General features: G+C 40.2%; 1 protein-coding gene across 3 annotated transcripts in view; it reads right to left on the bottom strand.

Annotated features, from left to right (window-relative positions):
• Positions 1–17,160, bottom strand: part of LOC140950040 (uncharacterized) — a 19,910-nt gene extending 2,750 nt beyond the window's left edge. For all 3 annotated transcript variants that reach the window (XM_073399203.1, XM_073399204.1, XM_073399205.1), the window contains exons 1-7: positions 16,839–17,160; positions 15,371–15,566; positions 14,851–15,122; positions 4,162–4,302; positions 3,186–3,532; positions 1,380–2,531; positions 724–988 (exon numbers count right to left, since the gene is read on the bottom strand). In XM_073399203.1, coding sequence (XP_073255304.1) covers positions 724–988; positions 1,380–2,531; positions 3,186–3,532; positions 4,162–4,302; positions 14,851–15,122; positions 15,371–15,566; positions 16,839–17,021 — 2,556 coding nt within the window. In that variant the 5' untranslated portion in view covers positions 17,022–17,160. The remainder of the gene's footprint in view (positions 1–723; positions 989–1,379; positions 2,532–3,185; positions 3,533–4,161; positions 4,303–14,850; positions 15,123–15,370; positions 15,567–16,838) is intronic.
• Positions 17,161–17,504: the final 344 nt, after the last annotated feature.

Raw genomic sequence — 17,504 nt, 5'->3', positions numbered from 1 at the left:
CACACTCGCCCTTGTCGCTCATCTCCAGCACCCAAGTCCGTGCTCCCCACCACGCCCTGGGTAGCCTGTGGAAGAGATACTATAGGTCTAATTTGGTCATGTAGACGACTGACCCTTTATTTTAAAAGTCGCGATATGTCAGTTCTAAGAAAACTTGGCCTTGTAGATTCATTTGGCGGTCAGCGTCCCTAATTGTCGTCTCCCAGAAGGACTCCAATACAATATTATAACAGCCACGCAAGGCAAGTCTATATTACGAGTTGTTTTAACCATTATTAGCACGTTACTGGGCAAAACAAGCGTACGTTCCATTTCAGTAGCAACACAAGACATCGTTTGCAACAGGGTTCCAGTCATCCTCGGAGACCCAGGGGCAGATAAAGGGGGCGAAGGAAAGTCTAAACGGGCGGGAAAATATGGCACGAAGAAAAGTAATGAACGGCGAGAAGAGCCCTTGGGGCAATGTCTTACCAGAGGTTTTCTGGCACCAATCAGAAGCCAGAACGGCGGCGACCGTTTGGAACTGGTGTGGTAAGACATTGTCCCCAGGGGGTCTTCTCGCCGTTCTTTACTTTTTTTCGTGCCATATTTTTCCGCCCGTTTAGACTTTCCCTCGTCCCCACTATCTGCCCCTGGGTCTCCGAGGATGGGTTCCAGTGTACACAATCGTTTGCGTCCACGGTTTAAAAGGCTACAGGGGAGAATTTAATTGAAATGACTTACTAGGACATTACCAAGCTTAAGATCCCGATGAACGATTCTCTTTCCGTGAATGTAATCCAGAGCATCTAAAATGTCAATACCCCATTGGCATGTGAGAACTGCTGCGCTCTTTGTCTCCCACGGTACATTTTTCCTGTTTTGGAAGATGTGATTTTCGAGACTTGCCTTGCACAACTCAAAGACGAGGGCCAAGGAACACAGCTGGTCGTTCTGGACATCTATAACTACTCCATAAATCGCCACTATATTGATGTGGTTTACCTGCCTGCAAAAAAATAATATTTTCATCTCCTGTAACTTCGAGATAAACTTATTTTAGGACAATTCAGTGGTCAGACTTGACGATTTTTAAATGGTTTACAAACTAATTTTCCAAGAAGCGAAAGAAGTCCTTTTTTCCGGTAAGCTTAGCTCTATTTTAGTTCTTAGTTTGATATTTAACATTTTGGTCTCAGGTAATCAAAAGGTAGGACACGTAACATGTGGCGTTCGAGAAAACAAAGGAGAGCTCCTTTTGCCCCTTCTCCCTTCTCTCTTTTTTTCTAAAACGCCTGCCAACGGTTCCTTCCACAGACATGGAAGGAAGGTCGTCAACGAAAGCGAAATGAGTATAAGCCTAGGGCGAATCAACTCTTCTGTGAAAGAAACTCGCTTACATCAGTATTTCTGCTTCTTTGACGAAGGACGCAACCTTTGAAGCCTGAGAAGTGTCTTTTAGCTTTTTGACAGCTACTTCTTTTCCTTCACGCCCTGAAAGAGTGATCTCTCCCTTGTAAACTTCGCCAAAAGAGCCACTTCCAAGTTTTCCCTTGTAACTAAGTGTACTTTTGTCAATTTCGCAGGAAGGGGACATCACTCGTATGCCATACTGAATGGAATCAAAGGTTAGGTTTTGACTCATATCCTCAAGCTTTATGTTCAAAGGAATAAGTATCTCGATCTTCCTTTTTCGTGTTTTTTCATCTTCGCTTTTGGTGAGATCGTTGCATTTCTTTTCATATTTCTCAAGCAGCTCCTTATAGCATCTCTTGATACTATCTATGCGTTCCCTCTCTTCGGTAAATTCTTGCGAAACTCGATCGAAAATTACTTGGTCAATGTTTCTCTGAAGGAAACGCGTGGATAGTTCTGTTAGGACTTGGCAGGAATCGTTTCTCTGATACCGGCTTTCGTTCACGATTCTGTCGACAGCCAAATATCCAATTACCGGCGCAGATAAAACACCTGCAGCTAAACCAATTGGGAACAGAACTGGCATGAAAACGACGCTTGTCAGGAAAATGAATTTCTTAACTCTTGCATCCAAGGGAGAACGGAATGCTTCGTGTGTGGATTCGCCAATAAGGACCAGATCGATGTCTCGTACGTCTTTCTCAAATTCATAGAATTCTTGACGAAATCTCTCCTCCAAGTCCTTGTGAGCCTTGAAAAACAGTTCATCCCTCTTTATCAGAGTCTGGAGAAGTTTTTCCAACCGTTGCTCAAGGCATTGGTTGTAAATCTTTTTCAGGTTTTCCACCTTTTTTCGTTGAATGTCGTCGATTTGCGGCGCATCCTTTTTTTCCCATGTGCAAAATGCGCGTTTTACGTCATCCTGTAGTAAATAGGATCTGACTTGCTGAGAAATATCGTTCAAGTGCATGGAGAGTGCTTTGTCAGTCTCCGTTATGAAAGATCCTTGTCTTAGTTTATCCAGCTTCTTTTCAACGTCTTGCTGAGCTTTGCGTCGCTCTTCTTGGTTGTGTTTTGCCTTATTAAGTTCAACTTTAACCTGGTCAGATAAGGACTTGAGACAGCCACTTGTCATTCTAATAAATTGTGAGAAAAAAGTTAGTTCCAGTTTAAAACAGCGCAGGGTGAAATCTGTAAGTAAACGGACCCCATGTCAAGTGGACACGAACGTGGGTAAGTCTTACACATATCTTCCCATATTTTCTGTAATAGGTAGAAAGCAATGGTTCAGTGTCGGTTTAATGACTAGTTAAAAACTGTTTTTTATCAGTCTTTTCCGTCGGTAGCTTCAGCTGTTTGCCATACGTTTGTAGCCAAATTTCTGTAGCTTAGTACTGAGGAAATCCCCCAAAACATTAGTCTCCCTCGCAGCCGTTTTTTGGATGTCACGCAACACTCCCCCAAAAAACGGCTGCGAGGGAGATTACCAAAACATTGACGGTTCAGGAAGCACAAATCAAACCTAATCAAAGCATATCTCATCTCCATATTTGCTGTTTTTTCAGTAAGTGACAGCTCTATATTAGGAGACCCCGTCTTCGGTCGCACTTTCGCTGACGTGTGACTGATAAAAAGATAATTAAAGGTTGTAGGGGATCTTGTGCCTGAAGATAATGAACTCAGAAGACTTGGTAGGTTTTGATTTTGCATTACGATGATGTAACATGGAAACTAGCAATATTAACCAAGAGGTGTTCGTATTAAGCTCACTCCCGAGACATTCAAATTACCTGTAGAAGTGTTCGGTTTTCTTCTCGAGACAAAGTGGAAGAAGGCGATGAAGTCCATTTATGAGGCTGCTTAAATCATCACTCATCACACCAAACTTCTGCTGGATTTGGGCTGCAGAGAACACCGACATTTCAATTACCTGGGATTTCTGCTTAAGTTTAGGGATTTCCTTCTTAAGTTTGCAGATGATTTCAGATTTAATTTTTTTTGGGGTTAACGGATTGGTCTTTGTTTGCCTTTCCACGTCGTCCCACTTGTTGCACACGAACAAAGCAGACTCAGAAGTGAGGCCGGTGCATTTGTCTCCTCCGTATAGTTTTTGCCATTCCCTCACAATAAGCATAAGCTAAAAGAAAATAAATAACCAGACCATTGTATTCATTAGATTATCGTCTGTCAGTGATAAGTGGTACACAATATTGAATGATCACCGCAAAATGTTTGGGAAAGGCCATCTGTTTTAGTTTGCGTGAGAGTAGAAAGTTGGAAAACACCACCTTGTGGCTCTGTAAGTTTGTTTAGTGATTCGTTTTTCTAGAGTGCATGTATTCCTAAACTGTGGAATTTATGGTCCACATATACACGGGAGGCTTCCCATCGGTGCACCCAGAAATTGCTCGGGAAAAGGGCAGTTTTAATGAGTGCATCGCTAGGCACAGAAACTGGCATAAGGCACCCTAAAGGTGGTTTCTCCGGTCGGTCGGATCCAACCGAAACTTTATACCGTGATATTTTCAGAAATTTCTTCTAGTCCCGCTTCACTGGAAAGTAACCAAAATTTCTCTTGAAACACGGATGAAAAGCGTAACTGTTCCGGCAGGTATGATATACCGGCAAAGAACCAGCCAGTGTAAGACTATTTATAATGCAGACTTAAGCGTCAGGGACTCCAAAACTTTTCTTCCCTCATTTCCTTAAAACGAACCTGTATTAAGAGAACTGGTCACTAAGAAATGGGTGCTATGTTCAACTTACCCTGTCGTCTTGCGTTCCTCCGGCATTCGGACTGTTGATTACGTAAATAAAGGCGAAGGCTTGTGGCAAATATTCCAACGCAATGTTACGGACTTTCTCCGAATCGCCAATGCCTGGACTGTCTACAATGACCACACCTCCCTGCAAGGGAATGAAAGATTAAAGCAAAGGGCGTGCTACAAGATTTAGGTAGGCTTTGGGATAGACTGCCTTGCACCTATCAAAGGAGCCGATAACATCATTATGTAATGTTTAATAAATGAGCAGCAGTGTTTTATTGGGTTTAATCATGAGCCGAAGGCAAGTGATTTTAGACCCGATAAAACACGTGCTGCGAGTTTAATGAACGTCTTCAAAAACATTCCCGGACTTAAAGCGTGTCTCAATAGAGTTGATAACAATGGGGCTTTTCTGAACATTGGAAATTAACATACGAAAAAAAATATCAGGTATGATACTAGTATGCAAGAAAATCAAATCTCTCACACGTTTTGAACTTTTCTTTCGAAATGAACATGGCGTCCTGTTCCAAAGCTTTTCGGAAGCCTAAAAAGGCCGAGGAAGAGAGGAAGTTAATCAAAAATGCTACCCCAAAAGTCAACACGTGCAGTAACAAAGTGGTCTTTGAAAATTTTTCTGGAATAGCCGAATGGGAGGAAAAACAAGAATCCAGCAATCGAGCCTTGCGCCCTGTTCCCAAGTGTAACGCTTGAACAGTGCTTAAGCCAATATTACGGCTGCGTCACTGAACTTTTGGGTGTGGCTGATTAAACTTCTGGAAGAACAAAGTTTAATTCTGTGCAATAGTAAATTTACTGAGTGTGTAAATAGTAAAAAGGACATTTAATATACCCACCATTTGTTATGTCAGATTAATATTCATAAGTCACTTGCAGTGACTTTATATCTGATAAAATACCGCATACTAATAAAGAGGAGGTCTTATCGATATCACTACACGAGATTGATCATCAACCATTTGATAGGTCAATGGGCTTATGAATTATAAATTAGTTTTTGAAGGCCATCTACTTGATCTTCTGGCCGTCTATTGTTGGTGAATTTCACTAAAATCAGCACAGATGATGGTACTCGCAGGTTACCCCGACACTAGGCTCGATTTCCGCCGCTCTCTCGGCCCTCCCCGAGAAAAGACAGCTGGACGCGTAAGTGCCTATCGTGCCTGTGACGTAAATTTATGCGTCGTTACCAAACACCGGAAATTGGAAAGGTCAAAATACCAAACACATGTTGTACTTTGCCTCTTGGTCGCTTTAGTATTCGCCATAAAAATCAGTAGAAACACGTACCGGGTTAAGGTGTTTACATTGATCTTGCATAAGCAAAGTTTGGAGTGCAATTACAAGAGAAATGCACTTGACAATAGTATTTTTCACGTTAGCTGTCAACAACCATCGTTGCATGCAGACTGGAAAATAATTTATGACCAAGATTCGGTTGGTTGAATTTCAAAAACATACTTACCATTTTCCAACTTCTCTAAGCTAACGCTTTTCTTTGTAAATATTTCATGTTTTTAAACTCAAAACGCGCTAAAACACGATCGCACGCCGCATCAAATAACACCTTTGCATCCGCCGTTTGAAATCTGCTCCACGATGATAAATTTATGCTGCCTGCTCGATTTGAGCAGGCAACGATCTGATTGGTGGTAATTGACAATAGCAAACGCATGCATCCGGCCGTCTGTTTGGGGGAGGAGCGCGGACTCATTTCCCGAACAGCGTCTGGTAATCAAGCTTACCTCGAGACGTGTGGACGAACAGGAGAGGCGACCGGGGTAGCAGAAAACATCCAACAGGCAGAGCAGAAGAACATCAGAAGACAAAAAGGAAATGGTTTTTAGCCTCTATCTACAGTCGGCGGTGATATAGAAGAGACTAAACGACTGATCAGCCACCTCTGAAGATGCTCAACTCCCAAGTATAACTCTGAAGCAACTCATGAAGTGATGTAATCTGCACACAGCTACTGAGCTCTCGGTCCGTTTTGCAGGACTCGGCTGTACTGTCGTAATTTGCAATGATCAACGCACTTTGTAATACCTGTCGCAATTTGTAATAAACCATGTCGCACCTTGTAACAAAAAAGCTCTCGCAATTTGTAATAACTGTCCATCGCACTTTGTAATAAACCAAGCTGTCGCAATTTGTAATAGACTTTAGTTATCACATCCTATGAGATTCGCTTTTATGACTATGATCTCAGTCACGGCATCAAACTTGCTGTGACACATCGGCTTGTTTGTATCCGGTTACTTTGTTTTCATTGTCGGATTATATACAATTGGAAATTACCGTTTCTGCATTGCTTGTTGCAGCTGTTTTTCGAGAGACTAACAAAAATCTATTGAAAGAGTGGTATGGAGGATTTAGCATGCTTTGAAAAGATAAACAACATAACTTACAAAACCCAACAGCCAGTGGCGTTAATTATTTTCTTCATTATGTGTTTTGCATCATTAAGCAAGAACTTTTCTGATTTCTACCCTTGTTGTTCCATAAAATTCGCAGGAACTTTCTGCGTATTGATAATTCATTTTGATTCACCTGGTAGAAACGTTAATATTTATCATGTCGTCTAAACCCATGGAGAGCAATGTTCAGTTCCCCCTAATCGAAAAAACACATTGTCTTTGCATAGGCGGAGGTGAACTAAGGTTAGAACAACCGAAGAAATTGCACGTTCATCTAGCAATTGATCGTTAATCAAGAAGTAACAACGTACAACAAGGAAACGACCGACAGAAGCTCTCCCGATTTTATATTTTAAAAAATATAAATATTCATTATGTAAGGATACATAAAAGGAAACGTCAGAGGTTATCCATATCGAGGTCGTTCACTACATAAAATATAAAAAATATATACTACAATGTAAAATTTAAGAATAATTAAGAAATGGCTAAAAAAAATTACAAAATTTTACAATACTTTCTAAGTTTACTTCGAAAAATGCTGAAATCCTGTTCGTGCACTATCTCTTTAAGAAGAGCGTTCCACTGTTTAATAATTCTAACAAAGAATGAGTGCAAAAGCAATTTACTCTAGCTAATGGCTGTCTTAATTTAAATGAATGGTTTGATCTTGTTTTACCATAATTAAATTCAAAACAATCATTACAGTTGAGGCCATTAAGACCATGAATAGTCTTGTAGCACTCTAGCAAAGAGAGATAAAACCTCCTTGATTGAAGACTGGACCACCCAAGCATTGCCAGTCTTTCTTCGTACGGAGAGTCCCTAGATGACATCGGGAGAGCGTATTTTCAAGGCCCTACGTTGGACTCATTCAAGAGCGTCAATGTTCTTCTGCAAATGGGGTGACCAGAGAGGGACAGTATATTCCAGAATGGAAATAACCAAGGCCTTGTACAGATGAGAAAAGACTTCCTTGTTCCCTGCACCAACATTCCTTTTAAGAAAACCAACAATCTTGTTGGCTTTATTTACAACTTTCTGCGTTTGGATTTTCCAGGATAGATTAGAAGACAATTAGACCCCCAAATCAACCGTTTCGGTGACAGCATGAAGCGCACAACCAGAGAGTTTGTAAGGATAGCTAGTATGATCTCTCGCACGGATAACACGTACAACTTCACATTTGTCAGGGTGAAAACGAAGTTGCCAATTTTCACCCCATTTCTGTAGCGTGTTGAGGTCACATTGAAGTTGTTTCTCGTCGTTTTGACGTAAATAATCCTGTAAACCTTGCTGTCATCTGTAAACAGGGGCATACTTGACCTTACACCGGTTGTGATATCGTTAATATAGGCAAGGAAAAGGACTAGCCCAAGTACACTACCTTGGGGAACACCAGAGGTGACCAGTGTCCAAGGAGAAAAATGCCCACGGAATGAGACTCTTTGTTTTCTACCGACGATAATTAGCAATTATTGGACGAGGTTGAGCAAAATATCGTGCTTTGTCAGTGGCGAGCAGATCAATTATTTGCCGAAGCCGAAGGCTGAGGCAAATCATTGATCTGCGAGACACTGACAAATCACAATATTTTGCTCAACCTCGTCCAATAATTAAATAAATAAATAAATGAAATAAATAAATAAATAAATAAAAATAAATAAATAAAATAAAATAAATAAATAAAATAAATAAATAAATAACGATTTGCAGGTAGCACATCCACATAGTGGTTCTTCGTCTACCTGATTCCTGGTCGATAATTGTTTTATCATTCGACCACCGAGTTTGTTTTTTAAGGAATATCTTGGGGAAGCGAAGCGATCTGCTATTTTCACGCAAGAGCGATCGCAAGAAGGAGAAAAGCGTGGTTTCATTTACGCATGAGCAGAATAGTATTTGCAGCCAAAAACAGTTGAACGACATTTTCGCATGAGCACACCATTATTTGTAGGCAGTTATTTGCAGGTCACGTGGTGGGTTCTCGGCCAATGAAAAGGAAGAAACATTTGCATCGAATGATAAAGTGTGTTAGCCAGTTAAGGAGATTTCCACCAATTCCATATCCCTTCAACTTCGCCAGGAGACGCGATGAGGAACAGAATTTTTGTAAGTCGTTTTCCCGGGCTGTATATGCTGTTGTAAGTCGGTGTATTTGAGCCTGGACGAGCGGATTAAGACAACAGCATGTACAGCCCGGGAAAACGACTTACAAAAATTCTGTGAGCGACTAGGCGGAACAACAAGGTCAAGTGAGACGAAATCTTCATAATCTGTTCTTTCAGTCCTGCAGGTCCAGTCTTCCAGGCTTCTTTGTGACTCGAGTACGAATAAGCTGTAACACTGAGATTTATTCTACCTACTTGGTAACGAGTAGTAGAGGACCCTGAGAACGGCGTCCCAGAATCAAAAGTGATGACGTCATCAAGTGCGTATATTACCGAAATTCCTTATATCTTCGCTTATTTAGAACAGTTGAATGTACTTCTCACAGACATTTCCTCAATTTATAGTTTTGTGGTTATACTAACGTTTTCTGTTTTACCTAAGCCTGGTTTTTGTAAAAGATGGTTTGCATGCAATGATAAGTTATCTGAGCAACTTTGGACCCTACAAACGTTGTTGAATCACCTCCCTTGGGGTTCTTGTGACCAAAATCCTGTCTATCGCAATTGCTCGCTACTTTCCATTTCATGGGTCAAAGCAAGAAATGACTCGCATAAAGTAGATGTATTTTATTCTGTTCCTCATCAGCGTCTCCTCGCGAAGTTGAAGAGATATGGAATTGGTGGCTGGCTAACCCACTTTATCATTCGCTGCAAATGTTTCTTCCTTTCCATTGGCCGTGAGCCCACCACGTGACCTGCAAGACAGAAATTTTAGCTGATCCAAGGTAGACGAGAAGTCAAACCTGTTATCGTAAGATGTGTAGTTTGCCATAAACAGAGAGTTGGACCTTGCTCGCAGAAAATGGGCCCATTACCGGAGGAGAGAGTTTCATGTTCACCAGCTTTCGTGCATGTTGGAACTGATTTTGCAGGACCACTTTATGTAAAAGAGGGCTCAACCATGCAGAAAGTGTACGTCTATCTATTCACATGCGCATCGTCTCGTGTGATACACTTGGAACTAACACACCGCCTTACCACTGATAAATTCCTACAAGCCTTTAGTCGCATGACAAGCCGCAGAGGTCTTTGCCATACAGTGGGGTCAGACAACGTGAAAGGCCTTTAAGACGGCAAGCAACTAAGGAAATCCAAAATTGTACGATGAACCCAGTGCTCAAAGTTCGAACGATGTGTGATACGTTGGATCGAGACCGAATTAATTCTGAATTGTCGTCGAAGGGGATTACGTGCAAATTCGTCACAGAGCGTTCACCATGGCGAGGCGGATTGTGGGAACGATTTTTTTTGAGCGATCAAAGAACCACTGCGTAAAGTGATTGGAAAGGCATGCACTTCTCACCTTTTCTGAGTTGAACACACTATTAATTTAAAAATAAGGTATCATCAACTAGCTACCGTTAACGGCAGTGAGCGACGATTTCAAAGACCCTTTACCGGTTACACCCGCTCATATTGCAATTGGTAGACCAGTTAACCACCTACCTGAGAGTAAAGAAGATAGCTTGGAGGAATCTAGTAAAAGAACTGTCGAAAGGTATCTTTACCTACAGAGATTAGGTAACCACTATTGGAAACGTTGGAAACGAGAATATCTGAATCTGCTGTCCGTGAGAAGTAAATGGCAAAAGGAAAGCCCTTCCATTCGAGAAGGCGATATCGTACTTTTTAGAGTTGAAGAGGTTCATCCTGGCAAGGACGGACTCATGCGAACGGTTACTGTGAGAGCACAGAAAGGTATATTCAACAGGCTTGTTCAACGCTTACACAGATTGGAAATTGATGCTGCAGCCCCACAAGTTTCTCGCGAAACTGATGTTCCTGTTAATGTTGGGGAGAAGCCGCGAACGAAACCCTGTTAATATTAAAAGTGTACCTGTTTGCCTAAGAGGAGAGTTGGTTGTCCTCTCTGAAGGAGGGCAAGGTGGGGAGGATGTAACAGCCCATCGTATTCGTACTCGAGTCATAAAGAAGCCTGTAAGACTGGACCTGTGAGACTCAAAGAACAGATTATGTAGATTTCATGTCACGTGACTTTGTTGTTCCGCCCAGTTGTTCGAGGGATTTTTGTAAGTCGTTTTCCCGGGCTGTACATCCTGTTGTAAGTTGGTGTATTTGAGCCTAGACGAGCGGATTAAAAGTTGCGTTCAAGTTTGTAATTCTTCGCTTTCTTAAAGGTCAAATGAACCAAAATTTCGACCTTTTTATTTTAGTTCAATTCTAGTGAAATGTGTTGAATATGAACCAAATAAACATACTGTGAAGTTTCAGCTCAATTGAAGCAAGTATCTCCGAGATATTCGCAATTAAAAATTGCTATTTTTTGGCCCTTATCTTCTTAGAGCGGTCGGAAAAATTGTCGGAAAAAACAGCTTGTGACGTCAATGTTGGTCAGGTGAAAAAAAGCGGGAAATTCAAAACAGAGTTTTTCGAGTCGACTTGGCGCAGAAGTGGTTTGTGCCGCCATAAACCTGGAAAGAACAGGCAAATTGTCTTCAAAAGTTGCAAGCTGTGGTTATAACCTTCTTATTATTTATTTTTTCGAAGAATACATCATAGTAAAGCGGACTTTAACGAGTTGTACTGGAAATGTGCGTGCGCAAGTCCGATTTTTTTCAACATGCATTCACAAAATGTGTTCGTATAAGAAAGTTCCTGGATATATATAAGGTCCGGAGCTCCACCGTGGACACAAAAACAAAATATCTTTGTATAATAATCTGCTCAAAGAAATTCAAGTTTGCCCACAATGTGTTTGAAGTCACTGAACTTTGTCGCACTCGAGCTGATATTTTAAAACCCACGCTCGATCGGTCACTTGTAGCTTCGCAGATCACTAAAATATAAACAAAATCCTCGATGTAGAAGTTTTGGCGTTGATATGTGGGCAGAAAAGAGTTAATCTTTATCTAGTAAACCTTCCCCAAGATCGGTTTCAAAGCAACCATAGTTTTTTAAACTTGATCGTTTCGCGCAGATTAATTTTGCTTTGTGTTGTCAAGTTGAACATGCATAACACCTGTCAAAAACCTACGCGTAAGTAAGATTTCCTTCAAACAAAGTTAAAGTTACATTACTGCAAAAACTCCTTTCCAATTATGTATAAGATTTAAGGTGACTCGTCCCAGTTGTTTTGGGGGGGTACCATCCTACTTTGAAGCTCTCTGGTATCCCCACCTTTACTTTTATCGTAAGTCTAACACATAGAATGGATAACATATAGATCAATCTACAATATAACATAAAATATTTGGCGATCGGAGTAAATGTCACGTGGTTATAATGCCACGCCCCTTTGAGGTCTGAGTCGAAAATCTGCTGTTGCAGGCATTTTTTCGTGAAAATCTCTCGGCTACACATAGCGCGCATTAGTGCCTTGCGCTGAACAGAGTTTCACCAAAATCGCAAAGACCCGATTCGAGAAATTCAGCGGTTTCCAAATTTAGGTCATAATTTATGCGAAAATGATAAGCAAACTTTACACGGATTATATCTAATAAACTGTGAGATTCTTCTCTTTATTTTGAGCATCCTTATAACAGATTTGGTTTGCTAGTCAGCAAAACGCTTTAGGGCCTGGTAAATGCGCGCGATTTCGAGCAAAGCAAACATATAGAAATTATAGTTTTCGCTATTTGTTGACGTTTGTCAGCGTTTAAGAGTCTTTCTCACGAAAAAAGCATTTTCTTAAAAATTCGTAGTTTTTTTTCCTTCAAATTTTCTCAGGGCCACAATTGATTAACTAACTACCCGGACTCTGAATCGTCATGGTCATTGAAAAACTGTGACATTATCTTCTATAAGCCCAAACTTGAGTAAACATTGAAGATTTTTAGCGTTTTGGCTGAGTTTGTGCTTTGGGAGTTGTCTATTGTTTCTAGTCTGTCATTATACAGCATTCTTGTTCAGCACGCGTGCAATGACCACGCTTGGCTGTTTACTCAAGTTTGGGCTTATAGAAGATAATGTCACAGTTTTTCAATGACCATGAAATTCAGAGTCCGGGTAGTTAGTTAATCAATTGTGGCCCTGAAAAAATTTGAAGGAAAAAAAGCTACGAATTTTTAAGAAAATGCTTTTTTTCGTGAGAAAGACTCTTAAACGCTGACAAATGTCAACAAATAGCGAAAACTATAATTTCTATATGTTTGCTTTGCTCGAAATCGCGCGCATTTACAAGGCCCTAAAGCGTTTTGCTGACTTGCAAGGACCCATCTCTTATAAGGATGCTCAAAATAAAGAGATGAATCTCATAGTTTTTTAGATATAATCCGTGTAAAGTTTGCTTATCATTTTCGCATAAATTATGACCTAAATTTGGAAACCGCTGAATTTCTCGAATTGGGTCTTTGCGATTTTGGTGAAACTCTGTTCAGCGCAAGGCACTAATGCGCGCTATGTGTAGCCGAGAGATTTTCACGAAAAAATGCCTGCAACAGCAGATTTTCGACTCAGACCTCAAAGGGGCGTGGCATTATAACCACGTGACATTTACTCCGATCGCCAAATATTTTATGTTATATTGTAGATTGATCTATATGTTATCCATTCTATGTGTTAGACTTACGATAAAAGTAAAGGTGGGGATACCAAAGAGCTTCAAAGTAGGATGGTACCCCCCCAAAACAACTGGGACGAGTCACCTTAACTGAATCATTAGAAAATAGAGAATACTGCACATAAGGATTTGTTTTGCTCGCTTCAGTAAAATCCAGCTCCAGCAATTGTTTACCGGCAAAGAGTCAATTGTTTTGAAGTCACTGCCGGCAGTTGTCGTTCTCAGCTACTCCACAGCGAGTGAAAAGGAAAATTTGCGTACAGAAAGAAAACAAAACTACGTAATTAAAAATGAAAAAGAAAAAAAAAATACTCTGACTATCATTACTTGAGCAACAGAAAAGTGATCGAAGTAGTCTGGTCTTCTCGAATAAGCTTGCTAGCTCTCTATAGTTCCGATGAAGTTTTAAGTGCCCAGGTTTGTTCACTCGCAAACGTTAGCATTACGGTTCTTTGACATAAGACAAGGATAAAGCTGGTTCTGCAAAGGTAAATGAATCTGGGCATGTAAAAAAACTAACCGTAACTACTAATAACAGAATACAAGCGGGTTTTAATTCAGCCCGGCGAAAGAAGGCGAAGAACTGGACACAAAATCAATTCACAAATCGAATGCACAATTATCAAAAAAAAATACAAACCTCTTTGGAAATGTTCAAATTGTTTTATTCCTCCTCAGACTGACGGATGATCTGTTTTTACTCTAACATTGGTTGTTCTGAATCCAAAGTAATTTTCAAGTGACGAAAAAACAACAACAAAAACAAAAAAAAAAGCCTTTAAAAGGAGCAAACGTTCGCACCTCGTTTATTTCATTCAGTCTCAGTCAGAACTCTCACAGAACAAGACAAACAAACGCAGGCGATAAGGGATGCGCAGAAGCTTGCGCAGAACGTTTTTCGGCCCTGAAAGACCAACATTGACGTCACGTAGTCTCCAGTCTATCACGCGGCCATTTCAGAAACGTTTTCGTGAAGTCTTCGGAAATGCTCGGATTTTGATCTTTTATCTTTCTATAAAGGCTTGGGAAGAAAAATCTTTACTCAAATCTCACTTAGGATGGTTCTTTTTAGTGTTTGGTGAAGGTAAAGCGACAAAAGAAAATATGTCAATTTTTTGGTTAATTTGACCTTTAACACACAAAACGTTTATTACAAAGTGCGATGGAATTACAGTATTACCAATTGCGACAGCTTAAATTGTTAGAAAGTACGATGGACAGTTATCACAAATTGCGGTAACTTGTTTGTTACCAAGTGCGACGCGGTTTATTGCAAATTGCAACAGGTATAACAAAGTGCGACAGACTTAATAAAAATTGCAACCGTTACTTCGAAGTGCGATGATTATTACACTGAATTGCGACAGTACACGTTGTTCCATCGATAATGGCGAAAACGTGTCCGAATAAAAAGAAACAAATTAAGCTTAATTAGACCGTTATCTACGTATCATGAAGTTGCCAATGCCATACCAACTAGCCTTCGTACAAATATCAAAATCACCAAAAAACGGACAGAAAGATTCTAAATCATAACTATTGATTATTGTCTTTTAGATTACCTTCAACAGTGAATTAGGTATCTTGATTTCAATTTTTTTGCACCAGTCTCTATGACCGATTGGTTTTTCGATGTACTGTTTTAAGGTATCAGACTTGATATTCTCTAGTATAAGGGAGGGCTCTCCTTCTCTAGCAAAATGTATTTCTGCTTCTTGCTTGGCTCCATAAGATATTTCACAGATAGTACGGGTGTTCTCCAGTAGGCCAGTTGGAAGAACTTGTTCATTTAGTAATAGGTTTATCAGGCTGCTTTTCCCCGCGCTGGTCTCTCCTGTTGAAGATAAAGTTAAACTTTAAAGTCGTTCTACGTCAGTAAGTGTTGTCGTCTTATAGAAAGGTGATTTACCGCTTGCATAAAATTGTTCGGGCTGGGGAATTGATTTTATAGTTAGTCAAAAAGTGGTTTATGAAAGGAATATATAAATTCACTGTGATTCACAGAATTTTATGGAGGTGAGGTGATGGTCTTCAAAATCCTTGGTAAACCGAGGGAAAAATGATACTCTTAAATCTCCTTACCCGCTACGAGAACTGTGAATTTCTTGTTTTCGAGATCCTTGTTGCATTTTTCAGCTCTGTTCAGAAAGTCGGCCTCTTCTTGCAGAGAAATTCCTTGCGTATTGGAAAGAACTTCCTTTATTTTCGAATAACAGTCCTTTAAAGCATGTTGTTGCTTATGAGTCTGCTCAAGGTCTTTCACGATCTTGTTGTAACCCTAAAAGAACGAATAATGTAATGAATAGCATTATCATTTCTTAAGAAATTGTACCCCTCATTAAGCAAAAAGGATACAGTCTCAACTTCTGGACCGACACTATGTGTCCGTTTAATAGTCTTAATAGAGAATCAACGAAAATCACTTGAAAATCCTTAAATAACAATGACCGAGACCAGGTTTTATGAGCCCGCAAGACTGAGCACCCCACCAAACTATATGATGTTACACGACGTACTTACCCTTGTTTTCACTAAAACCGCTGGACGCCAACCTGATTGAGGTCATGTTATCTGAGGTCTTTCAAATCACTTACACATTGACAACGTCCAACCCGTTGCGTGACATACTAATCTTTCACTTCCTTAATACTATCAATATCACCTTACTTCCTCGTTCTTCTTACTTTTGTTATGACTTCCTTTCGCGCTGAATCAGGAGCATTGAGCGCATTTTTGGAAGAATTTGTTCGTTGTGAAAGCAAACCCAAGAAAAATGGAAAATAGTGATCCCGGGTTCTTGTGTCTTAACATTTTGTCATAAATGACATCGTCTATTAACTTCTCTTCCTCTCGAAATGTTGAAGCTGTTCTCCACTTTGTTTAGCTCCCGCAGGCGCATTGTAGCTTAGGTACACAAAGATATACAATGTACAACATGCGATATCATTGTCTAAAACAGCAATATTTGATAGTCCTAAGGAAATTGTTGCGACGTTTCTAATGTTCACGATTACGTGGTTCAACATTCGACAATACAAAGCGTTAGGCAGGAAAATAGCGTTCTACACAGTCTCGCGACTCTCACTACATACAGTAAAAACCCGCGACTAAGAACCTGGATTTTTCGAAGTTAGCCTAAACAGGTTCTCACATAAATGGTGATTAGCAAATTTGGGCTATTTAGATTCTTAAATAGGTTTTTTCTCTGACATGAGAATTCAAATGACTCGGTTCATGGTGCATTAAAGGACTGCTGAACCACATCCGGACAAGGATTCATCGGTACCGCTGATTCACCATGATCCGAGTGATCGTGGATCATTAATCCTCCTCCGGACCATCCCTAAGGAACTCCGATCATCAACCTCTATCCTGATCATTCACGAACTTAAGTATCAAGGAAACAACTGACCAAGAGCCCTAATTATCGACGAGGCGGGACTTGTTCGAATTTGAAAGTGTGGACGTTTTATGAACATAAGAAATACAAATTATCTGTAAGCTTCGATAAAAAATATAATTAAAAAAAATGATCACAGGAAAAGCATACCTCCAGTAAAGTTCCATTATTTGTTTTCAGTTCTTCGATCCTTAAGTCTAGAGCCCTGACCATGCTGTCCATTGTCTCCCCATAATCTTTAGTATCCACACGGAGAAGCTCTAAATCCTTTACAAGGTCTGTAATACTCGCTTTGTGAGTAAGACCAGTCCTTGGTGGACCTTGCTGCGCCATTTTAAGTTGTTTTTGCACTCTTTAGATTCAAATGTGTCTAACACAACCTATCATTCGACATGAAATGTGATTCAAAAACCTTGAGAAGCAAGCTTACTACTTTTACACAGGCTAAGATGTTTTAAAATGACGCTCTTGAAGGATTCGGGGAAAAATGAAAAATATAAACAGGATGTCTGACGACCTTTGGATTTTGTGTCTGGGGAACCTGACACATGAAACATTTTTCCGTCCAAATATCGTCTGACACGGTGTGAAGTACTTGAAAATCAATACCATAAACTTCCTGTTATCAGCCCTGGGCTTATGCAACTTCGTAAGGAGTTTTTTGAGGGCTTATATCCGAGGGGCTTATAACAGGACTAAACAAGCGTTTTAAAACAACCTACGTAGCAGTGCTGATCGAAATATTTTTTGAATTTACCGTAAAATTCCGAAAATAAGCCCCTCCAAATATAAGCTCCCCCAAACTCGTAACCCAAA

The sequence above is a fragment of the Porites lutea genome, chromosome 10 (assembly GCF_958299795.1).
Source record: "Porites lutea chromosome 10, jaPorLute2.1, whole genome shotgun sequence".
NCBI classification, from domain to species: Eukaryota; Metazoa; Cnidaria; class Anthozoa; order Scleractinia; family Poritidae; genus Porites; species Porites lutea.
The sequence above is the reverse complement of the archived record's forward strand: the minus strand, read 5'-3'. Positions and strand labels throughout refer to the sequence as shown.